The sequence below is a fragment of the Anomaloglossus baeobatrachus genome, chromosome 5 (assembly GCF_048569485.1).
Source record: "Anomaloglossus baeobatrachus isolate aAnoBae1 chromosome 5, aAnoBae1.hap1, whole genome shotgun sequence".
NCBI classification, from domain to species: domain Eukaryota; kingdom Metazoa; phylum Chordata; class Amphibia; order Anura; family Aromobatidae; genus Anomaloglossus; species Anomaloglossus baeobatrachus.
Window position 1 is genome coordinate 195,825,601 of NC_134357.1, and position 25,731 is coordinate 195,851,331.

Sequence of the window (25,731 nt, forward strand, 5' to 3'; positions counted from 1 at the left end):
TTTACATTGCCATAAGTTAGTATTTTGTAGCATAACCTCTTGCATTAAAGCCATTAGGGTATTCATGACATCTTGAGGGATCTTGCTCCATTCCATTTACAAATTTGCAAACAATTAATCTTTATTGCTATAGGTCCAGGCCCCAACTTGTCTCCCTATGTCATCCCAAAGGTGCTGTATAGGGTGTAAATCAGGTGATTGGCTTCAGCCATTGCAACAGTCAAATATTTTTCTTTGCTAACAAATTTTTGACAAATTGGATTTGTTCTTAGGATCATTGTCTTGCTGAAATTGCCAGCCCCTGCTTACTTTGGTTCTTCCATGTGGCAGCATTGCAATATCCGTATACATGATAGCATTCATATTACCATTAATACTATGCAGAGGGCCAATGACAGATGCAGAAAAGCAGACCCAAACCATGACCATGTTTCATTTTAGGTGTTTGGTACCTTACATCATTATGTTTTCCAATTGGGCGGTATATATACTGCTGCCATCACTACCAAATAGATTGAACTAGGATTCATCCGGCCACAACACATTACACCGATCTGTCTCTTTGCATTTTCTGTGGTTTTTGGCAAACTCAAGTTGGCTCTTCGAGTTCTTTGCAGAGATGAAAGGCTTCTTGATTGGAACTTGTGCATTTAAGCCTATTGCTCCTAATCATCACACCACAGTTTGGTGAATCACTTTGACCCCAAATCCTTTGTTCATTTTGGTCAAAATCTGTACAGTACTTTTATGGACATCAGATACAGATCACTCTTAATACTGTGATCGACATTAGAGGAAGTTTTCAGTGGTCGTCCACTTCTTAGTTTGTCAGCTGTTCATTCCATAACCTTTTTATTCATTTATTATATGTGACACTTGACTCTCAGAACAGTTGAATTCCATAGCTACCTCTCTTTGGCTTTTATCTGACTTTACTCTCAGAATAATAAACTTCCCTATATCTGGTGATAAATTTGTTTTTGTCTTTGCCATGTTTTATCTGCAAAACACAAAAAAAATACAGTTTTAGGTAAAATGATAAAATATGCAAAACATTTGTCCCAGGAAATTTTGGAAAACTAACACATAAAGGGATAAAACAAATTCAAACACAATTTTGATCTTGAGAGCTGACAACCATTTGGTTCTGTTTTTCTGAAATCACAAGGAAAATGGTATCACAACAACCAGACAGAAGTAATCACACTTTTAAACAAAATGCAAATCTTGCTATTGCTATTGTATATATCCTTATCCTGGACCCATTGTGGTATATACACTGCAGATCAAAATTAGAGAACAATGTATAATCACTTGATTTTTTTCAGAAATAATGAATTCTACATTGATCAACATTTGAAGTTTTTTTGTAACGGGTACACCAACTCACTAGAACAGTGTTTTACAATAGATCCAAAGTTTATCAACAAAAACCTCTATTTTGCCCAAAACGTGATGATCATAATTAGAGAACAATGACTGTAGCACAGAGAAAGATTATACCAAAATTTTCTCAAGGTAACAACAGTCACCAATCAGTAGCAAGTGTACAGGCGTTTGCTTTGAATGATTTCAGCACATATGTGGCCTCAGAAAATCACTAATCTCTCACACTGCTCTGGTGTGATTTTGGTCCACTCTTCTTCCAGTGTCTTCAACAGTTCTTTGAGCGTTGTGGGTTTCTTGGCCATAACTTTATCACCAATGATTTTCCAGAGGTTTTCTATTGGATTTAGATCAGGATTCTGGGCCTAACTTTTCATTGCTTCAATGTTTTTTGTTTCAAGGAACTTTTTTTACCCGTTTTGCTTTGTGACAGGATGCATAGTTCTGCATGAAAATTGATGGCTGATTGAGTGATGAACGCAAGTAAGGAACCACGTGTTGTTGAAGAAGGTTCTGATATATATTTGCATTTACTTCACCTTGTGGCTGAGAGATCCAACTCCTGCTGCAGAAAACATTCTCCAAACTATGACACTTCCTCCACCACTTTCACTGACTTCTTAATACACTTTGGGTTCAGTCTTTCCCCAATTATGTTGATGAATAAAATGTTTCCCATCAGACCCAAATTAATTAAACTTGCTTTCATCACTAAAGTGAACTGTGGACCACTTCATCTCTGTTCACACAACATGTTTCTCACCAAAGGTGAGTCTAGCCTTTTGATTCTTTCTGCTATTGAGAGGTATGGTCACTGCAGAGTGGGTTTTCAGTCCAAATGCTCTTAAACGTTGTGACACTGTATGTCGAGACAGATCCTTACCCTGTTTAGTGCTGAACTCAAGAGAAATTCCAGCTGCAGTTTTGAAATGATAACCCATGGAGATTCTTAGCATTATCCTGCCCTCGCTTGAATTTGTCTTTCAAGGGTGACCAGCCTTTTTGGGGGACTTGAAAGACTGTGTGATGTTATAAAGATGCAATATTCTCCAAATCACAGATTTGGTATGACCAACTTCTCTTGCTATGGCTGATAGAGTCACCCCTTTGGTCTTGATCTGGACAACCTGCTGCCAGAGGGTTTCAGTCACTTTGGAACAGCACATCATTTTAACAAAGTCAGTGGAAACTGGAAAGTTTGGCTGCTAGTTGAATAGGGGTTCTCAGAAAATTAAGGAAATTAGCACTAGGTGACCAATAACTTGCAGGTATCTGAAAGTGTTCTTTAATTTTGATCACTGTTCTTTTTCATTTATGTCATTTGCATTTTAAGTATGTGCTTTGGCATACATTCAAGTTATGAAATAAGCTTCAAATACTGCTAGTTTACAGTCACAAAGGACTACACAATGACCTTAACATTTAGGAAATTGTGTGTTCTCTAATTTTGATCTCCAGTGTATGTCCCACTTTGGTTTATATGTTCCTATCATTGTCCATCCTTTTATATATGTCCTTATCCTGGGCACATCCTGGTATATATGTCCCTATCCTTGGCCCATAATGGTATACATGTTCTTATCCTGGTATATATGTCCCCCATTCTGGTGAATATGTCCTTATCCTTGGCCCCTTTCTGGTAAATATCCTGGTATATATGTCCCCATGCTGGTATATATGTCTTCCATCTGGGTAAATGTGTCCTTATCCTGGGCCGCTTCCTAGTATATATGTCCCCATCTTGGTGTATAGGTCTCCATCCTTTTATATATGTCCCCATCCTGGTATATATGTCCTTTTCCTGGGCCTCTTCCAGGTATATAATTTACATTCTGTCGCTAGCACATAAAAAAGCTCACTCTACTCACTCACTTTCCCTAGCTCCCACATCTCGCGGCATTCTTCCATGTAGCCAGCAGCTGACATCGGCTTCCTTGCTATGGCAATGCATGATGTCAATGTCATGTGCCCCCAGTCTCTGGCACGATGATGTCAGCTGCCGGACTCTCTTTGGCTGGTGGCATGTATTGCGATACAGAGACCCAATGGGACTCTGCACAGCAATGCATTTCAGCTAGATGTGCATCCTAGCATTCACATCTAGCTGAAGAAGGTGCTGGAGTTGGCAAGCCCCCTCTAACCACAGGCCCAATCACAGTTGCGACCTCTTTGACCAAGATCATTACTAGAGATGAGAGAACCTGAGATTCGGTTGTCGAACTGAACACCAATTAAAAAAACAGGGCTTGGGTTTGGAGTTCAAATGCTTTGCATGGGAACTTAACTTGCACAAGCAATGCCGTGCTCAGGTACGCTTGGTGCTCAGCCCTGTGTGAGCCACTTTCAGTGTTTGAACAGCTTGCACTTGGAGTAACAACAGCATGATCACATATAATGTGCAACCCCAAACAAAAATTTTAAAATGTCTGCCCACGCTCCCCTGAAAGTGATCTGCTTATGACTGGCTGTATGTGCAAAGAGACTCAAACTGTCAGTTAGTGTTTCTGAACCTCCTCAGACACGTTTCGGACATGTGGAGGCTTGATTAATTTGCTGCCAGCAAACCGAACCTACAAAGGTTCGCTCATCTTTAACTATTATGCCCCTGCACTTATCCTAATGAAAGGATATGAAATGATCAAGCAGATGTGATATTGGAAAATACTCTATTTAGCAAGAGTATTTTGGTGTTCCGACTTACAAGAGTTATGCTGTGTTCATAATTAGTGTTTTTGCAGTGATTTTTTTGCTGTAGTTTTTTTATGCATCTTAAAAGCTGCTTATACAGTAACATCAAAAGGTATGACATTTCAGAAATCTCACGCACATGCTTTTTTTTTCCCCTCACTGTATTTAAGAACTGCAGTTATTATGAAATCTGCAGCATGTTAATTTTTTCAATGATTTTGCAGTGAAAGTGCAAAAAACTGCAAAAAAGAAGGAAATCGGTTTTACTGCGTTTATGCAACATTTTGTTGTGTTTTTAATGAACAAAACTAACATTATTAAACATGTACTGTAGATCAATCACATATGTAACCTGCCCCAAAAAAACGCAGCTTAAAAATGTAGTGAAAATGCACCATAAATGCATTACAAATGCAGCAAAACGTGAGTTTTAAGTGCAGTGTTTTTGCTGCCAAGAGGCAAGTTTAGGCTGCAGAAAAAACAGTACAAACACACTACATGTGAACATATCCTTAAAGATAAAACAAAAATGACTTGGGCTCCTGCCTATTTTTGATAACTAGTGTAAGTAAATCAGACAACAATGGGCTAGAGCCATCAGCTGTTTACTTTACCATGGTTGTTATCAAAAAGAAATTGCTTCCCACGCTGTTTTTTAAAATGATTTATTTAAATCATTTTTAAAAAATGATGTTGGGTCCCTTCTATTTTTAATAACCAGCCAAGATAAAGCAGACAGCTGGGGGCTGTTATTATCAAAGTGGGAAGGTCTGTGGTAATTGGGCTCTTCCCAACCTAAATATAGTAACCCACAGTCACCCCAGGAGTGGCGCATTCATTAGATGCATCAATACTGGTGCTTTTTCTGGCTCATCCCGATTGCCCTTGTGTAGTGGCATTTCGGGTAATACTTTTAGGGCTGATGTCAGCAGTAATTTGTCAACTGGCATCACGCCCAGGGGTTAGAAATGGATAGCCATATATCAGACACCCCCATTTCTGTCCTGGTAAGTACAGACTTAAAAAACACACACACCACAAAAAAAAACTTTATTTGAACAAAAGACTTCCACCACACTCCTTCGCTGACCAATTTATTACTTCAAAATAAATTCTGGAAGTTTCAAACAATGCTCTATAAGAAGCAGCCTGTAATTTCTCACTGGCGGTGATACAGTAACTCAGTGATGTCACTACTCAAGAGAAATTTCGGGCTGCCGCTGACCAGTAGTGACCTATGGAGCCGTGTTTTGAGACCGTACTCAGAATGAAGCTCCATAGGAATCGCCTAGCATTGTGGGACATTACTTCATTTGATTTCTTCGGAACGTCCAGCATTTCTTTATAATTAATAAATTGGTGAATGAGGGACTGTGGGAGAGCGTTTATTAACTTATTTGATTTTGTTGGAACGTTTAGGATTTTTTTATTCATTAAATTGGTGAACGAGGGAGTGTGCGGGAGTTGTTATTCAAATGAACTTTTTTCCCCTGTGTGTGTTTATTAACTCTATATTTATTAGGTTAGTAATGGGGGTGAGCACTGGAGATGTTTAATAATACAATTAATCATCAAAATATAAGTTGCCTAGTAATTGTACACACAGTGTATATGAGCGCAAACTCACCCTCCTCCTACCAAAAAAAAGGGTAATGCATGAAGATCTGATTTTCAATTATGTACATATTTTATCACTACATATCCATGATGGACTAGTCATATATTTCCTGGGTATACCAGAAAAGCACTATGATGGCATTGTGGAGGGGAATGTATAGAAAATTGAGAGGTAGCGGGAATACCATTGTTAAATAAGGCATTAGCAGGATGTACTGAGGATCTAATGCGGTGAAGAAATCATATTTTATTTAATTACTGTACACAGATAACAGGGACGTACATTCATTTTAACATTATGTTGTATGTATACAGTATATAAAAAGCAGAAGCAATTTGTCTTTTTTATCTATCTATTTTAAGTGTAGAATCTATTCAACTGAAAATGTAAATACATTGTGTTGTGTACAGAAAGGAAATGTTTGATATATCTAGCATTCATTCATATGTGCATTTAACTGCTATTTTACCTGTAGTATGTTGTCTGTATCATGATAAAATCTGCCAGGATAGCCACTGATCCTGAGATTGAAAGGCAGTAGCAGTTTTAGTTTACTATTGAATCCACTTTAAAGGGAATCTGTCAGTAGGAACAACCCTCGTAAGCCATCTAAATGGGCATTTAGTTCTTGAGAAACTTAATAAAATGATACCTTGATACCTGTGACCCGATGTTTTATTCCAGAAAAATACACATTTTTCTCAATCTTTAAATGAGCTGTTAGATTTTCCAGAGAATCTTCCTCCAGAACTTATTCTAAATGAAAAGCGACATTATCAATGGGAGACATTTAATGACTGACAGTCTGCTCTCCTGATCTCACTGCAGATCTGAGTGTGATTACAGTTAAAGTACAGCAGAGTTGAAATTTGTCTCATTACAAACACATCTGCATCTGCTTTTCTCTTGCCCTTCTGTCAGCTCTAATGTACTGCCCTTTCCTGTACATCAGCTGGCTGTGAGATAGAAGTTGAAGAAGTGTTAGTTGTGATTATACACATCTCTGTAGTGAGATCAGGGGAGCAGACTGTCAGTTATTACATGTCTCACACTGGTAACTGTTAATATGGATTTCTCTGGAATTAGACAATGAATCACAGATGTCAAGGTATCATTTTATTCAGCTTCTTATGACCTGCATGCCCATATGGCTTATGAGGGTTGATCCTATTACCGAATTCCCTTTAACTTTTCATTTTTCTTCACAGCTACCACCTGTGCAGGAAGTTGCATTTCAGCTTCATTCACTTATTGAGTTAAGAGAGTCATTTTAAAAAGATTATTGAGCCAAGATTATAATTTTTTTCTACAAATTTGGCTACATTAATAATAATAATTCTTATGAATTTAATGGTTACAAGTGGAATTTATACAAAACGGTAGAAACATTAGGATAGCACCTGTACATATTGAAGACTGACTGAATGTGATATCAGAAGTCCAATATTGTTACTTATAAGGTCTTTGTTATTTTAAATCTTTCATTTCCTTTTCAAAGGTCTACTAAATGTATGCATTTATGTAAAACAGTTTACGTTTTGCCTTTACTTCTTTTTCACTCTTTCATTGAATGGTGATAATGACGTTGCCATTGTTTGATGTTATAAATAATACATATTTAATCATTCAACAATTATCATTTCACATTCATGTTTTTCTCCTTTAACATTCCTGTGTTAGTAAAATGTTATTTGCAGTATACATAGGAGGAGAACATTTGATCGAACACCATGAGATAACTTATGTCTTTTGATTTCTTAGAAGATACCTATCTATGGAGCAATGCTGCACGGGTTCCCAACTTTCCTAGAGTTAAAGAAGAATAATTAACTTAACTGATACTTTTTTATTCCAGGCATATTGTGGTCTGTGGTCACATCACCTTAGAAAGTGTTTCCAACTTCTTAAAGGACTTCCTCCACAAAGATCGAGACGATGTGAACGTGGAGATTGTATTTCTGCACAAGTGGGTAACCTCTCATGTTAATGCAATAAATGTTTTCTAGTAGAAACCATGCTTGTTTCCAACATAGTTTTATAGTAATAGTTGTCTATGGAAACATTTTAATATTTTGTTCAGGGCAAGTAAAGATTCAGCATTTAGTCATACTTAGTTTGCTATCTTATATTTGATTCAATTTATATTGAAAAAAATCAGATGTTTTAGCAGGCCTCTGAAAAGATCATGCACATGGCCGCATTCTGGCTCTATTTTGTATGTGGCCATTTTAGGGCTGCCCTAGGAGTACAAGAGAACTGTATAATAAAGAGTAGGGGAATGGGAATCTTCAGAAACACTGGTTCTCCTTACATACTGAGGCCAACAGAGCTTTACAAAGTGTTTGGAGGATGTACATTTTGATAATTGAGAGACAGGCTCTGTACTAAGTAAGTGTGCAATTTTTGTGCATTACACACTGGTTTTGTGCATAGGGCTCTGTTGAGTGTAGTAACCAAGTTTGATTAAAATCTTGCATATTGCCTATGTTGAACTAGACTGAATGGCCACTTTATTTGAGACTCCCACCAAAGTAGTGCATTAGACCTTCTTTGGCTTTTAGAATCATAAGAATTACGTGAGGTAGATTTCAATAGGTGTTGACAGCATTCTTCAGGAATATTGACTAATGCAGACGTTCCCCATCATATTACTTTACCTCCATCAACCTTAAAGAAGTTGTCCAGTTACCAAAACTGATTTTTTTTTTTTCTGATAAATCTTGCTAATATGTGCCCCTCAACACATCTATTATGTTTTTTCAGCAAAATTACCTTTTATTGTGCACTAGCAGCACATGCTCATTGCTGGCTCCAGCTCTGATGGGGTTAATCTCTCCTCTGACTTCCTGTATTCAGTTCCTACAAGTCCCAGAATTCTTTGTGGCTCTAGGGCGGTGTCTGGCTTATCTACCACACCCACTGTGTCTAATACACCCACTCTGCTCCCACCCAAACCCTCCTCCCTGCCTCTTCCCAGTTGATGGCCAAAGAGAAATCACAGATACAGCAGCTCTGCACAGCCAGGGGAAGAAAGTGTGTGTGCGCGTATATACAGTGTATGTGTGTCTATACAGTGTGTGAGCGTATATACAGTGTATGTGTATGTGTGCGCGTATATACAGTGTGTGTGTATATACAGTGTGTGTGTGTATATACAGTGTGTGTGTGAGTGTGTATGTGTGTGTGTATGTCATACTCACCTGTCTGCAGGGTCCCGGTGCCATGCCCGCTCCCAGCCCCTGTCTCGGTACCGCCGCTCTGGCTGTGTGCAGTCTCCCCGGGGCACGTACGAAGCTTGCAGGACCTGGCGGTGGATCACCTGATGCAGTCACCTGACACATCAGCTGATCGTAGTCTCGCCGGCTTTTTCGCACCCGGCCGGCTATCAGCTGATCCTGCCGTCAGGGGACTTCATCAGCTGATTACCGGCAGCTCCTGCAGTGATGGGCCAGGATCAGACTCCGCTGCAGGAGCTGCCGGTAATCAGCACAGACATGAGTATTTATTTATTTTTTATTTTTTTTGCACTGATGCATCAGCTGATTGTATAATCGGCTTTTATACAATCAGCTGATGTGTCATGTCACGTAGTTTAACCTGACACATCATCTGATCGCTTTGCCTTCCAGCAAACCGATCAGATGATATTGGATCCTGATTGGACGGCGCGGGACCCTAACCCAGGATTACTGCGGAGGGGGGTTTATTTCAATAAAGATGGAGTCACTAATTGTGTTGTGTTTTATTTCTAATAAAAATATTTTTCTGGGTGTTGTGTTTTTTTTTTATCATTACTAGAAATTCATGGTGGCCATGTCTAATATTGGCGTGACACCATGAATTTCGGGCTTAGGGCTAGCTGATAATATACAGCTAGCCCTAACTCCATTATTACCTAGCTAGCCACCCGGCATCAGGGCAGCTGGAGGAGTTGGATACAGCGCCAGAAGATGGCGCTTCTATGAAAGCACCATTTTCTGGGGTGGCTGTGCACTGCAATTCGCAGTGGGGGTGCCCAGAAAGCTTGGGCACCCTTCACTGTGGATTCCAATCCCCAGCTGCCTAGTTGTACCCGGCTGGACACCAAAATTAGGCGAAGCTTACGTCATTTTTTTTTTTTTAATTATTTCATGAAATTCATGAAATAATTAAAAAAAAAGGGCTTCTCTATATTTTTGGTTCACAGCCGGGTACAAATAGGCAGCTGGGGGTTGGGGGCAGCCCGTACCTGCCTGCTGTACCCGGCTAGCATACAAAAATATAGCGAAGGCCATGTCATTTTTTTTTTTTTTGTGTAAAAAACTGCATACAGTCCTGGATGGAGGATCCTGAGCCTTGTAGTTCTGCAGCTGCTGTCTGCTCTCCTGCATACACTAGTGAATGGAGGATGCTGAGCCTTGTAGTTCTGCAGCTGCTGTCTGCTCTCCTGCATACACTAGTGAATGTAGGATGCTGAGCCTTGTAGCTCTGCAGCTGCTGTCTGCTCTCCTACATACACTAGTGAATGGAGGATGCTGAGTCTTGTAGTTCTGCAGCTGCTGTCTGCTCTCCTGCATACACTAGTGAATGGAGGATGCTGAGCCTTGTAGTTCTGCAGCTGCTGTCTGCTCTCCTGCATACACTAGTGAATGGAGGATGCTGAGTCTTGTAGTTCTGCAGCTGCTGTCTGCTCTCCTGCATACACTAGTGAATGGAGGATGCTGAGCCTTGTAGTTCTGCAGCTGCTGTCTGCTCTCCTGCATACAATGAACATTTTGAATAAGGAAATGACATCAGACCTTTTTTTTTTTCATCAACAATCTTTAATAGCATTGTGCACTGATTAAAAACGCAGTGAGCAAAAACGCAGCAAAAAACGCACCAAATCGCGGCAAAAACGTGACATGCAGCATCGCAGGTGACAGAGCAGAGCAAGTTGGTGACATGCTCTGCTCTGACACATAGTGTGCTGCATGTCACTGTATCCACTCTGGGACTTGTTGTGCAGGTGACCGGATGATACATGTCACTAACTTGCTCCACTCTGTGACTTCTGCTGCATTGTTCCAACTGTATACACTCTCACCTGCACAACAAGTCCCATAGTGGAGACAGTTAGTGACATGTAGCATCCGGTCACCTGCACAACAAGTCCCATAGTGGAGACAGATAATGACATGCAGCACACTATGTGTCAGAGCAGAGCATGTCACTGTCTCCACTCCGCTGACCTCACAGCCCGTACACGCTGCGATGGATGCAGGGGGACACAGAACAAGTAATCGGCTGACACTGGAGTCATCTGATTACTTGGGATGAATGAGAAGTAAAATGCTCTGGCGCTCGATGGGCAAAGCCCATGCCGATTTTTTTTTTTTAAAAATTCATTAAAAATAAAAAAACAAAAAAATCACATTGTTTGTGGGCTCCCGCTGCATTTTCTATTGCTAAGGGTAACCAAAGCAGCTACTGGCTGCTAGCCCCCGCTGCTTGGTGTTTACTTTCACTGGCAATAGAAATGCAGGGAAGCATTTTTTTTTTATAAAGGTTTTTCCCTGAAAACGTTTTTAAGAAAATGACGTGGGCTTCGCCATATTTTTGTATGCTGGCCAGGTACAGCAGGCAGCTACGGGCTGCCCCCAACCCCCAGCTGCCTAGTTGTACCCGGCTGGGAACCAAAAATATAGAGAAGCCCTTTTTTTTCATGAATTTCATGAAATAATTAAAAAAAAAAAAATGATGTGGGCTTCGCCAAATTTTTGAGTCCAGCCAGGTACAACTAGGCAGCTGGGGATTGGAATCCACAGTGCAGGGTGCCCAAACTTTCTGGGCCCCCCACTGCGAATTGCAGTCCACAGCTGCCCCAGAAAATGGCGCTTTCATAGAAGCGCCATCTTCAGGCGCTGTATCCAACTCTTCCAGTGGCCCTGGTGGCATGTGGCACGCTGGGTAATAAGGGGTTAAAGTAAAAAAAAAAGACATCACACAGAGAAAAATACTTTATTAGAAATAAATACACAGACACAGTTGGATACTCCATGTTTATTACTCCCTCTCACCCCTCCACGATGGAGAGATTTCTGTACTGACCATACCAGGAGAGAGCGAGGAAAAAGAGCGAGCGGGGGGGGGGAAAGAGCGAGCGGGGGGGACAAGAGATCGAGCGGGGGGGAGAAGAGAGCGAGCGGGGGGGAGAAGAGAGCGAGCGGGGGGGAGAAGAGAGCGAGCGGGGGGGGGAGAGAGCGAGCGGGGGGGGAGAAGAGAGAGGGGGGGAGAGAGAGAGAGGGGAGAAGAGAGAGGGGAGAAGAGAGAGAGGGGGGAGAAGAGAGAGGGGGGGAGAAGAGAGGGAGAGGGGAGAAGAGAGAGGGGGGGAGAAGAGAGAGAGGGGGAGAGCGCGGGGGGAGGAAAAGAGAGCGCGGGGGGAGGAAAAGAGAGCGCGGGGGAGGAAAAGAGAGCGTGGGGGAGAAAAAGAGAGCGCGGGGGGAGGAAAAGAGAGCGCGGGGGGAGGAAAAGAGAGCGCGGGGGAGGAAAAGAGAGCGCGGGGGGAGGAAAAGAGAGCGCGGGGGGAGGAAAAGAGAGCGAGGGAAAAGAGAGGGGAGAGGAGAGAGGGATAAGAGGGGGGCAGAGAAGAGGGGGAAGAGGGAAGGGGGAGAAGAGTAGGGGGAGAGAAGAGAGTGGGGAAAGAATGGGGGGGGCAGAGGTGCTCTGTCACCAACTGTCTCCACTCTGTGACTTGTGGTGCAGGTGACAGAGTGCAGACAGTTGGTCCCATGCAGCAGGACAGATGGCAGAGCACAGCGGTGACATGCCTGTCAGTGTCTTGCTGCGTCCTGCAGTGCTGCTGGGAGGAGCAGATGATCACACTGCCCGACACCGGCCGCTCTCCTGACATCGCAGCAGAGCGGGCGGGTGGACAGTGTGATCACATACTTACGTGCAGGGGGGGATTCAGCTGAAGAACCATCTGCAGGACGCCGGCTCCACACTGACGTCCTCCGGATCCTCCCCTCGATGCTGGGCTGTGACGTGCGGTAGTCACCGCCCACAGCCCTGTCACTCAGTGTGAGCCCTGTCACTCAGTGTGAGTGGCGCCAGCATCCTGTGACGTACCCGTCAAGTTTGAGAGCCCGGAAATGCCGGGACGTCAGAGGATGCCGGCGGCCACAGCTCCAGGGGGTCATGTGACCGGCACTGAGCGTGCAGGATAGCGCCGCTCAGTGCCAGAACTGGAAACAGAAGCCAAAGGAGAAAACGCCTAGAAAGGTAAGTAGAACTCCTACAGAAAATAAAAAAAATGGGTGAACCACCCCTTTAACTGCTGACATCTGATAGGAAGGGTTAATCAATTCATGCTGCTTGTGCCAAATGCACTTTCTACAAGGGCCAGGACAAGGTATTCAGGTGCCCTAGGCAGATAAAGCTAATGACGCACCTCCGATAAACCCTCCGTCCCCAATTAACAAAATGGGTCAGAAACTGATGTAGCAGGTCCACTAGCTCTGCCCCCTGCCCCTCCAATGTCTATCTTTTTCACCAAAAAATACCAGGAAAAGAAAAATAAAACAGCTTAACAGTTAATGCATTTTCAAAGTTTGATATAGAATCATTTATTGATTGAGGACCATTTACACAACACAAGGGACAAATAGCGATAGTCATCCCACATTTTCTATATTTTAATTGCAACACCCAAAGATAGTCATGAAAGCTAATATGGATTAACCCCTATACATATTAAACTACTGGACAATTCTGACAATATCTGCAGGTTCAGCTGATTTTAGAGTATTATAATGTATAATGTGGCCTTCAGTGTGAAAACATACAGTCCCTCTGCCATAGAGTGCACAGACTGATACACTGGGTCTGGTGACATCAAGAGGGCCTTACCCAGTGGCGTACCACCAAATGCACTGATAGCACTGGGTAGGTCTTGGTAGGGAAAGCAGGTCACTGAAATAAGAGTGACCTGTCAGTCAAACACAGAAGATGGCACAGAATAGGGAGGGCAGGAGAACCGCAAGTGTAATGTACCACCCCAAAACATTTTAGCGCTAACTTGTATATAATTTGTACACTAGAGTTCTCAAAGTACAAAATGGATTTCTACAATCAAAATGAAGTATTATTCACATGAAAACCCTTGTGCACACATGTCATTAGTTTGAAATATAAAAGTATCATGACAGTTTTCCCTTTAGCCCCTTCCTGATATTCAATGTTTGTATTATCAGTATTTTCTTCCCCTACTTCCAAGAGCCATATTTTTTTATGTTTCTGTCCACAAAGACATATGAGGGTTTATTTTTTGCAGGAAGTTGTAAATTTAAATTTCACCATTCATTTTTCCACATAGTGTACAGGAAAAGCTAAACATTTCCAAGTGACCTCTATTGTTAATGTGACGGGAAGTATGGAAATCACTTACTTGTTGTCACAAGACTGCCCACTCTCACCGCCAACACCGGGTAATCCTGACAGCATTTGATGTGTGCACTTTGAGGATTCAGAAGCCTGCAGTCACATAGAGAGAGTTATATGCCGGGTATAGTGTGGGCTCCTCAGCCTGTGAGGCACGCAATAAACCTTCTCCTTACTTACATAGCACATGTCCATCAGATGTCAGGAAGGGGTTAATAACTGGTGGTGTTCTTTTTACACATATTACATGTTCTTCTGCCCATTACATGCTACCATAAATCCACAGGAGAAATACACACATACACTTAGGAAAGAAATATTGATACACACACACAAACGTATACAATAGAAAAACACACTTATAGAAACACTTGGGCACATAAACATTTACACACACTCATACACCGAAAAACACACATCATCTCTCTCACCTCCTATGTTAGATCTATCATGCTGTGTTTGCGCTGCTTCTCTCTGACACCCTGTGACTTCGACTCCTCTCTGAGAGGACACTAAAGGCAACTCCGGCAAAACAGGATTCTGCGCTGATCTACATAACGCATCCTCCTCTCTGCAGGACGTCCGAGCTCCTCTCCCTACAGCGTAGGTAGACTAAATCCTGTGACTTAGACATTGATCATAGCAGTGGGACTCCAATAATCATTGCACACGCGGTATATATTTCAAATGACTCGCTGTCTCCCCCACTGCAGTCTGGCGGCCCATTGCATGTAGCTAAGGCCGGCTGTGAGTGCTGGGAGGGAATGACTCTGTGCCTGCACTCCAGCCATCAGTGTTTTGAATGCCTTCAGCCTGAGGATGAGCAGAGCATCTGCAGACATTCAACAATAAGGTTCTTTTTTTTTATCCCCAAAATGCGGCTCATACAGAGAGGCAGAAGGTTGTGCCCTAGGCAGGTGCTTACCCGGTCTACGCCTTACACCAGTGCTGCATTCTATCATAAGCATTGTGGAGCAGAAATCTGGATTCATTATGTTTTCTCACTGCTAAATGACTTAATTTTTGCATTATTTTGTCCACTGAATTATTGACTTTCTATTTCCTTTAGACAACAATGTATGTGTAAAGGAAACAGAGCCTACAATGACCAGTTGTGCTTTTAGACACATTCATTGAATCACCAGCATTGTTCAGCTGCAATTTTCTTGGCTGTCCAATCTCTATTCATCCAAATAATTCTTGACATCCTCCTCAAGAATTATCATAGCATTGATTTTCATGCCTTATTTCTCAGTTTCTCAGAGTGCTCAAATTTCCCATTGTAATGTGGATATCTACAGAAACTGATACAGTGGAAATGTTGCTCATTTGATTTTATACTGCCTCTGGGTTACATGTCTAACTTCCATACAGGGAAATGCCAATCATGAATTAACAGGTATCGCTAATGTAGCCATTTAGTGTATATCTAACTCATGTTCCAAGTAACTGCATAGTGGCCACAGTCGGGTACTGTATACTGTATGTGAGCCTATTCGGATGCATAGGGTTGTATCTACAGTACCTGGCCACAGCCACTATAAAGTTGATGTAGCTGTGATATTCTGCTCCACAACTAACTACATCTGGCTTGCAGTGGCTTTAGGAACAGCTGATTGGTGGGAGTGCCTGATGTCGCTCCCCCACAAAATGTTATTGCTGTTCTATCATAAGGATAGACCATCAATATAAAAGAACTGAACAAACGCTTTAAAAATTATACTTTATAAGTATTTTTGCTTTTCTTTTTTATGTGATCATTGCAATAATACTTTACATTAAAACTGACAATCAATAAATAATTGTTTTATTTCTATGAGTTAAAAAAAGCAAATTCTTGTTGAATGCCTATCAGCAAAATCCACCAAATCCAGAAACAGTTAGGTTTTGGGAAAATCCCATTAGGATGATCATGAAAAAGTTTGGTCAAAAGTAGGGAATGTTCTGTTTACTTCTATGATGATGTGTCATCAACCCACATCACCACTGCAGCCAGTCACGTCTCACACCTCTAAGAACAGCTATTGGTTGCAGCAGTGATGTGTGTAGACTGTATGTCATTGATGCAACCAAATAAACAACAATTGTCTGGAATTCCTGAAGCTTTGACAAAGGAGCAACGGGGATTAAAAGATAATTATTCTCTCTCAGGCATTTTTTTAATGAAAAAAATCCATTTAAAATATTGTCCCATAAGAACAATTGTTTTCTCAACTTCAATATTTTAAACTTAAAGCTATAGGCTTTAGTTCTTAGTCCTTTCTTGATTTTGAAATGACTTGCATTGTGGCATTGTGGCAATTAAGAAATGTTGTAATATGATATTAAAAGAAGAATAATGATAAACATACCGTATTTCTTCCATATGCATTTGTTTCCCCTCCTTCTTTGTACAGTGCTTGGATTGAATAATTGTGGTGTATTTTATAGTTCATAAATAGGGATGATCAAATACCTCAAATATTCGGCTTTGCGAATATCCGACGAATAGGTCGCCGCTATGCGAATATTGGATGTGCAATGTAAGTCTATGGGAAGTCCGAGTAGTTCCAAATAGTTGTTATTCGGGTTTCCCATAGACTTACATTGCACATAGAATATTCGCGAATAGTTGAATAGCGGCGATCTATTCAGCAAATATTCATGAAGCCGAATATTTGAGGTATTCGATCATCCCTATTCATAAACAAATTTGAGACAGCTGTAGTAACAGACACATTATTTGTTACTAGTAGTTCTGTATACTGCTGAAGGAGGAAATTGTATCTTTTGTTGAATCCCGAGGGACTTTTATGTTGCAGGCAAATGTTGGCCATTTCTTTGTCAGTTCATTGAATGCCATTGAGAGTTGGAATTAAAATTCCCTTAAAGAGGATTTCCACTACTTATGTGACCCCTTTTCTTTTATCCTAACTCTTCCTAAATAACACTTTCCTAATATATTTCTGCTATCTACTCTGCTCCTGTAAGCTTATCTCTAACAGGCTCGTAAATACCTTTCTTATTGTTGTAGCTTTGATCCTTCTGGCTGTAAACGGGAATAAGACTAAAGCTGGGTTTACACACTGCAACATCGCAAAGGACATCGCTGTAACGTCACCGGTTTTGTGACGCAATAGCGACCTCCCTAAGTCTCTGTTAAGTCTCTGGTGAGCGTTCAAACAGGCAAACCTGGCCAACGACTCAACAGCGATCCGGACCTGCAGAGCGACTTAGCTGGTTGTTGGGGACGTTGATAAGCAGCCTTTTGAAAGGAAAGTTGCTAACAAAGTCGCTGCAAAGTCTTCACACACTGAAACTTCATGCTGCACAGCGGGAAACAAAGGACCTAGGAATGGTCCTGAACGATTTGTAACGATTACAACTTCACAGCAGGGGCCAGGTCGCTGATAGGTTTCACACACTGCAACATCGCAAACAACATCGCTATTGCGTCACAAAACCGGTGACGTTACAGCGATGTCGTTTGAGATGTTGCAGTGTGTAAACCCAGCTTAACTGTCCAGAACATGTCATTGGTGGGGGCTGAGGAGAGGGAACTGTGATCTAGCCAAGCATGTCCAGACTGCTGTCACTACCAGAGAGCCGGCTCTGCCCCCACAGGTGACGCACCGTGCTCAGGTTGGTCTGATTTCAGTCTGCAACCATAAGGATCAAACCTACAACCATAATAAAATTATTTATGAGTCTGTTATAGATAAGCTTGCAAGAGCAGAGTAGATAGCAGAAGTATATTAGGAAAGTGTTAGTTAGGAAGAGTTAGGATGATGAAAGAAAGGGGGTCACATTAGTAGTGGAAAACCTTTTTAATTAAAAATGAATTTCCTTGTCTCCTAAAATGATAGACTTGTAGAATGACTCACAAAATTGTTGAAACATTTTCATTATTTCCCATTAATTCATGTCATGTATATTTTTTTCCACAGCATATCACCTAATCTAGAGCTAGAAGCTCTCTTTAAGAGACACTTTACTCAGGTAGAATTTTACCAGGGATCAGTCCTGAACCCCCACGACCTTGCTAGAGTTAAGGTAAAAGATTCTTTTATATTTTACTGTTGTCACAAATATCTTTTCTCGGTGCTAGGAAAAGAACATATTTATTGTATTTACTATTGTGGATTGAAATGTGTAAGGATTCTAAGTAAAGTAAAATAGCTCCTTATAGGGATTTTCTCAACAAGCTTGAGATTCCCATTCTAGTGATCGGGACTCCAGCAATTATACATCATCTATCCTGTAAATATGTGATAAAGTATGGTGTGAAATAACCTCTTTGATCACCATAAAATATATTAATATTGTAATTAGGTTCCTATGTAGATAAATTACATTTGCTAGAAAGTGTCACTATCTGTGGTAAAACTAGAAAACGCACTTCACTGGAGATTGGTGTGACTGACAGCAATCGGTCTACAGCTTTGTGAATATTATGGTGCCCTATAAATAACTGGAGCTAAATAATTAAATATGTATCAAAAACTTGTTAATTATGTTAAAGACAAAAGCTTTCTACTGACTCAGGAAACATCGTGTCATGACCATGTTCTGCAGGCCCGTCATCCTACAGAGCCAGGTTCTCGCCTTGCTCTGCTGGCCGGCCCCCTGCAGAGCTGGCTTACACTGTGTGATCCCCTCCAGGTTTTCAGCCTCTCCCTGACCATTTGGGAGGGGTCCTTCTAATCTCGATTTGGACCTTCCTCCGCTTTATAGCTGAGCCGACCCTGCTGTCACGCTGCTAGTGATATTTCCAGCTTAGGTTAGTGCTCGGCTAGTGCTTTGCTTGTGTCTTCCCTGATCCTGTCTAGCTATTGCTCACCTCTTCCAGCCCTCCTGAGTCTGACTGCCTTCCTACGCCCGTGTTTGCTTTCCCTGACCTCCCTGTGACCCCCTCATCTCACCTCCTTGGCTTTGCCTGTCCTGGTGTATTGCCCAACCCCCTCCACAGACCCTACCTTCCTACCTTCCTCCTTTCTTTCCCATCTGTATTGTCCGTTCTCTTCCCTGCCCTCTGACTGACATCCTCGTTTTACTGATCTCGGCTTGTTCAAACACTGTCTCGGTTTTCCCCCTTTTGTCCTGACTTACCTCTGTGTTCATCAATCTCAGCGTGTTTTGATTACTCTCCCCTGGATTCTTCTCCTCTTATGGTTCTGTTAGTATATCCTGTTGGTTGTACTTTAGCGACACCTGGTGGTTTAGTTGCTAACTGCACCAGGTGTCTTTTCACACATCACAGAACCACTGATATTTTGAAATGATGTGACATTTTTATGTGTGTACAAAAGAAATATGAAATACTGTATAGTAATATTTTCCACAGTGTCAGAAGATCCTCCTGACCACTGGAGGATCCTTCTGTGCTTACAATGGATCCTTAGAATTAAAGGGGGAAAGATTGATTGATTATTCTTTTCTTGGTACAGTATAAAAGATAATTTCTGTGCAACTTTTTTAACTAAGTTGACCTACTTGTGTTAAAAATATTACATTTTTTGTTACTAACCCTCCCTAGGTCCAGTGTGGTGTCATTACATCTTCTCCAGTGATTGAGTACAGCACTGCAGCCAATCTCTGGGGTAGACAACTTGTGTCATCCACATCAGCAAAGTCATTTAGCCCATTGACTGTCTGCAGCTCTGTTGACATGACGTCACTGCAGTAGCCTGTACACAATCATCGGAGGAGCCAGCAGAGACAGCACTGGACCTGGCAATGTTGATTAAAGTTCCATTTACTCTGCATAATTTGTAGCATTAAATAACTGCCTACGAAAATCATTAACGAAAATCATAGAAGATGTATTAGTTAAAAAAATGTAAAAGGAAAAAACACTTTTTAGTGCACATATTGTTTAATCGCCAAATAAAATATACTTTGTGTGATCACTTTTTAATGTTTACTTTGATAGATTGAGTCTGCAGATGCCTGCTTAATTCTTGCAAATAAGTACTGTGCTGATCCTGATGCAGAGGATGCATCAAACATAATGAGGTATTATGGTATAACATTATAAGTAAAATATCTTTTCAAGAATATATACATATAATACCTTTACACACATTACTATACTAAAGTCTTAGGCAGTTGTGACAAAATGTACCAATGCTTTCAGATTGAGATGAACGGATCACTATGAACAACCTCATTTCACGGTCAACGACAGTAGTCTCTGGCTATGGACAGAAACTGCACAAATATTCTTATCCTCTGGGATCACAAGGTCATCCAGCTTCATTGGAAGCGATTCACTCATCTCAACTTTCAAAAATAGAAGTGCAAATAGTTTATTTGTATCAATGAACAAATTGTAAAGTGAATGATTAAAAGAGAAATCTAAATCAAAACAAAATTTAGTAAAGCCACCTTTTGCCTTCAAAACATCAATTCTTCTAGATAGACTTGTGCAAAATCTGGGATTTTGTATGATTATAGTCTGGTATATGAGTTACCAGCTATACCAAACACGTGATAATGATCATCATTTACATATCTAGGTCAAAACACAGCCAATAACAAAACAGAAAAAGCTGTGTAAGAGGCTTAAAATTTAATGCAGGACAGCCAAACTTTGCTACAAATATGAGGTTGTTTAAGCCAGTTTCAGGTCACAGATCATAAACAAGGTAGCTATACTGCATCAGCAAGGTTTCTCCCAGGCTAAGATTTCAAAGCAGTCTGATGTCAAGATTTGCTGTCCAAGCTCTTATGAAGAAGTACCAAAAAATGATCAAAGTTTAAAACTGTACATGCAGAGATCTGCCAAGAAAACATGGCGCAGCATATGAAAAGCTCCTCATGCTTACTTTCCCTAGAAATCAGATGATGTCCAGCAGTGCCATCAGCCTACAGCTTGCAGCATTCTCTGATATAAAGACCTTGCTGGACTGCTATATTTTCCTAAGGAGATTTTGTATCAAAGCCTGGCTAGTTGGGTAGGGGGCACCCAACATTCTCTGATACAAAGGCCTTGCTGGACTGCTATATTTTCCTAAGGAGATTTTGTATCAAAGCCTGGCTATTTGGGTAGGGGGCACCCAACATTCTCTGATACAAAGGCCTTGCTGGACTGCTATATTTTCCTAAGGAGATTTTGTATCAAAGCCTGGCTATTAGGATCAAAGAATGTTGGGTGCTCCCTGCCCTAATAGCCAGGCTTTGATGCAGAATCTCCTTAGGAAAATAGTACTACAGATAGTAGTAGTACTTCTATTATTTCTAAGTTGGACAATAGAAAATTACTACTTTTCCTGCTGAATGCTGATTACATGTGGCCAGTGTTCACACACCTGCTCTAAACACCAAGGAGCCCCCACCAAACACACCCCCCATGACTAAGCTCAGGACCCGTCCGGCCTTACTATGTAGCCGCTGTTGCCGATCAGGTGATTGTAACTGCTGCTGCCACCCAGTTGATCGCCTGCTGCCAGGTGATTGCTGCCCACCGGGTGTCTTCTTGAATCCTGCGCCGCATCCTGACGCTGCCTGTCTTCTGCGCCTGCGGATGAAGGATTATATACCTGCTGATTGGTGAGTCATGGCCAGGGAAGGATGTGAGGACTGCGCATGCGTGTCACGTGATGTCAGCATACCTCCTTAACTTGATTGGCTGCCTGCACAGCCCGACCAGATCTGTGAAATGTAGTGATGTAAATGTCCCTATCCCCTGTCCCTGGGGTCCGATGAGCAGAGGGATGAAAGGGCAGGGGCCAGCCCCTCTTCCTGCCACTGCTCACTGGGCCCGGTACAGGAGTTACGGTTGTAATGCCCTGATGGCGGCCCTGGGTGTCACACATGGGGACCTGACATTGGGTGTATTAGTATGTCCATTGTTGGGTAGCTGTTAATGGTTACCTCAATACTCAGAAATTCAAGCAGATGTTTATCCAGCATGTAACATCAACAGGCAATCGTCCGATTGACTCCAAATTTATTCTGCCTTAGAGCAAGAATCCCAAACATACAGCCAATATCATTAAAAACTATCTTTAAGATAAAGAAGAACAAGGTGTCCTGGAGGTGATGGTATGGCCTGATCTCAAAATCATCGAGTCTGTCTGGGATTACACAAACAGACTAAAGTATTTATACAAGCCTTGTACACAGATTTGTGGTTAGTTCTCCAAGATGTATGGAACAAGTGTCCCTACTAATTTCTTTCCAAATTTGTCTGCAACTTTATCTTGAAGATTTGTCTTGATTCAATTTAGATTTGTCTTTCATTCATTCAATTTGCATTTTTTTCTTGATAAAAATAATGATAATGATAAACTATTAACACAAGTGCATCTCAATAAATTAGAATATCATCAAAAATGTAATTTATATGAGTAATTCATACAAAAAGAGAAACACATATATTATATAGAGTCATTACAAAGAGTGATCTATTTCAAGTGTTTATTTCTGTTAATGTTGATAATTATGGCTTACAGACAATGAAAACACAAAAGTCATTATGTCAGAAAATTTGAATAATTACCACAAAACATCTGCAAAGGCTTCCTAAGTGGTTAAAATGGTCTCTTAGTCTGGTTCAGTAGGCTACACAATCATGGGGAATACTGTTGACTTGACAGATATCCAGAAGGCAGTTATTAAAACACCCCACAAGGAGCGTAAGCCACAAAAGATCATTGCTAAAGACACAGAGTGCTGTATCCAAGCATATTAATAGAAAGTTGAGTGGAAGGAAAAAGTGTGGTAAAAAAAAGTGCACAAGCAACCGGGATAACCGCAGCCTTGATAGGATTGTTAAGAAAAGGTAATTTAAAAATTCTGGGAGATTCATGAGTAAACTGCTGCTGGAGTCAGTGCTTCAAGAGCCACCACACACAGACGTATCCAGGACATGGGTTACAACTGTTGCATTTTTTGTATCAAGCCACACGGCCAATAGACAATGCCAAAAGCATCTTACCTGGACCAAGGAGAAAAAGAACTGGACTGTTGCTCAGTGGTTCAAAGTGTTGTTTTCAGATGAAAGCAATTTTTGCATTTCATTTGGAAACCAAGGTCCCAGAGTCTGGAGGAAGAGTGTAGAGCCACACAATCCAAGCTGCTTGAGGTCTAGTGTGAAGTTTCCACAACCAGTGATGGTTTGGGGAACCATGTCATCTGCTGGTATAGGTCCACTGTGTTTCATCAAGACCAAAGCCAGATCAGCCGTCTACAAAAAAATTTTAGAGCACTTCATGCTTCCCTCTGCCGACAAGCTTTTTGGAGATGTAAACTTAATTTTCTAGCAGGACTTGGCAGCTGTCCACACTGTCAAAAGTACCAATACCTGGTTTAATAACCACAGTATCACTGTGCTTGATTGGCCAGCAAACTTGCCTGACCTAAACCCCATAGAAAATCTATGGGTATTGTCAAGAGTAAGATGAGAGACACCAGACCCAACAATGCAGATGAGCTGAAGTCTGCTATCAAAGCAACCTGAGCTTCCATAACACCTCAGCAGTGCCACAGGCTGATCGCCTCCATGCCACGCTGCATTGATGTGGTAATTAATGCAAAAGGAGCCCCGACCAAGTATTGAGTGTATTTACTGTACAGACTTTTCAGTAGGCGCCAACATTTCTGAGTTTCTTTCAGTTGGTCTCATATAATATTTAATATCTAATTTGCTAAGAAAATGACTTTTGGGTTTTCATTGGCTGTAAGCCATAATCATCAACATTAACAGAAATAAACACTTGAAATAGATCGCTCTGTGTGTAATGACTCTATATAATATACGTGTTTCCCTTTTTGTATTGAATTACTGAAATAAATTAACTCTTTGATGATATTTAAATTCATTGAGATGCACTTGTATTATTTTAAAGCAACACAGTACAATATATACAAAAAATCCATATCAGACATACCAATACATCTTAAAATTATGGAATACCTGGTCTTGACAAATTATTCATACCTTGCAAACGTTTGCAGAATTTTTCACCCACATACGTCAATGTATTTTACTTGGATTTTATGTGATATACTAACACAAAATAGCAAGTATTTGGGAAGTGTAAAGGAAATAATACATGGTTTTCTAAATATATAATTCTTAAAATTATTACTTGCATTTGTATTCAAACCCCTTGAGTCAATACTTTGTAGGACCACCTTTCCATGCAATTACTGTAAATATAACTTATCATCTCAATCAGTCATTTATTTATATAATGCAGAGCATTTTAGCATGTGTATTATAGCCTCAATTTGTGTGCCGACAACAATATGATGACCCAATCTCACAGCATCCTAGATCCTCTAGATGCTGGTAATTCTGGTCATTAGTCCCATATTTTAGCTGTCTGAATAAGGCCTTAAGCTGAACTGACGAGGTCGTTATGCTGAACTTACCAGGAGTATGTAGTAATTGCCGCAGCAGACATAGTAACCACATTTTTTTTACTTTGTACTACAGAGTCATCTCTATAAAAAACTATCATCCAAAGATCCGGATTATCACTCAGATGCTGCAATATCATAACAAGGTGGGGGCTTAAAGTCTTTTGAATTGCTCTCTGATTTATATTATAGTCACCTTATGCTGAGACCTTGCAATGTTCTGTATAGAAAACAAGGTTAGGATATTGTGAATTTTTTGGGAGTGTGACATTTTCTTTCTAACTTTTGAGTGACCACTGCATTTCACTGCTCACTGCATCATATTCTAAGTATTCCTCTGTAGCACAACAATGAAAATTGAAAACACTGTATGAAAAGTCTCCAAATAGGTCAAAAGAATAAAGTCCTCTGTGACCGAGAATGGGGGAAAAATGTATAGATGACAAAAAGTGAAACCTGGGGCAAAAAAAAATGCAGTTTTTGGTACATGACGCCCTTGATGACCACATGCAGTTATGAACAAGAGAAGGCTGGTACATAGGACTGGCATCTTCTGATTTTCACAAATTGTAAGTAATTTTTGGATTATTGTTTCCCCAGGCTCATCTGTTGAACATCCCTAGCTGGAATTGGAAAGAAGGAGACGATGCCATATGCCTGGCTGAGCTGAAGCTGGGTTTTATAGCCCAGAGTTGCCTAGCACAGGGTCTGTCCACCATGCTTGCAAATCTTTTCTCTATGCGCTCATTTATAAAGGTGAGACTTTCTAGTTGATTTTCTATTCATTCTGAAAATAGCTCTACATCCTTTAATAAACATTTCTTATGTTTTGTGCAAAAAGTAAACAATACATCTTTCTTTTGACACACACCAATTTCATAAACATGTTTTTAATTTCCATAAACATTGGGAACATTTCACAGCATGTATATCAAATGTAAATGGTAAACAGAGTGTTAACCTAGCCTTGTGGACCTCGTGCATTAAACTTTAAAATAACTTGTTTTATACAGAACCCCAATAAGGCTTCCATTCTAGCGCATATGCCCAGTGCCAAACATTCTTGTCCCTCAGATTTATTGCAGAGAATTACAGAATCTGACCAAAAAAACAGTTCTCTGCTGCTGTATGCTGGCTTCCTCCCATAGAATCATTGTCGTTAGGGAAAGATATCTATGTACATAAGATAACTAATACAAGCTGTATGATAGTGCATGAGGCTTATGAATCCCAAACTAAGGAACCATACAACCACTGCTCTGGGGCTGCTCTGCAATATGTACAGTAGCGTA

The 25,731-nt window shown here is 40.9% G+C and overlaps 1 protein-coding gene across 12 annotated transcripts in view; it reads left to right on the plus strand.

Annotated features, from left to right (window-relative positions):
* Positions 1 to 25,731, plus strand: part of KCNMA1 (potassium calcium-activated channel subfamily M alpha 1) — a 1,029,133-nt gene that overhangs the window by 755,811 nt on the left and 247,591 nt on the right. For all 12 annotated transcript variants that reach the window (XM_075349081.1, XM_075349079.1, XM_075349082.1 and 9 more), the window contains exons 10-14: positions 7,548 to 7,658; positions 18,019 to 18,124; positions 20,004 to 20,086; positions 24,516 to 24,585; positions 25,040 to 25,195. In XM_075349081.1, coding sequence (XP_075205196.1) covers positions 7,548 to 7,658; positions 18,019 to 18,124; positions 20,004 to 20,086; positions 24,516 to 24,585; positions 25,040 to 25,195 — 526 coding nt within the window. The remainder of the gene's footprint in view (positions 1 to 7,547; positions 7,659 to 18,018; positions 18,125 to 20,003; positions 20,087 to 24,515; positions 24,586 to 25,039; positions 25,196 to 25,731) is intronic.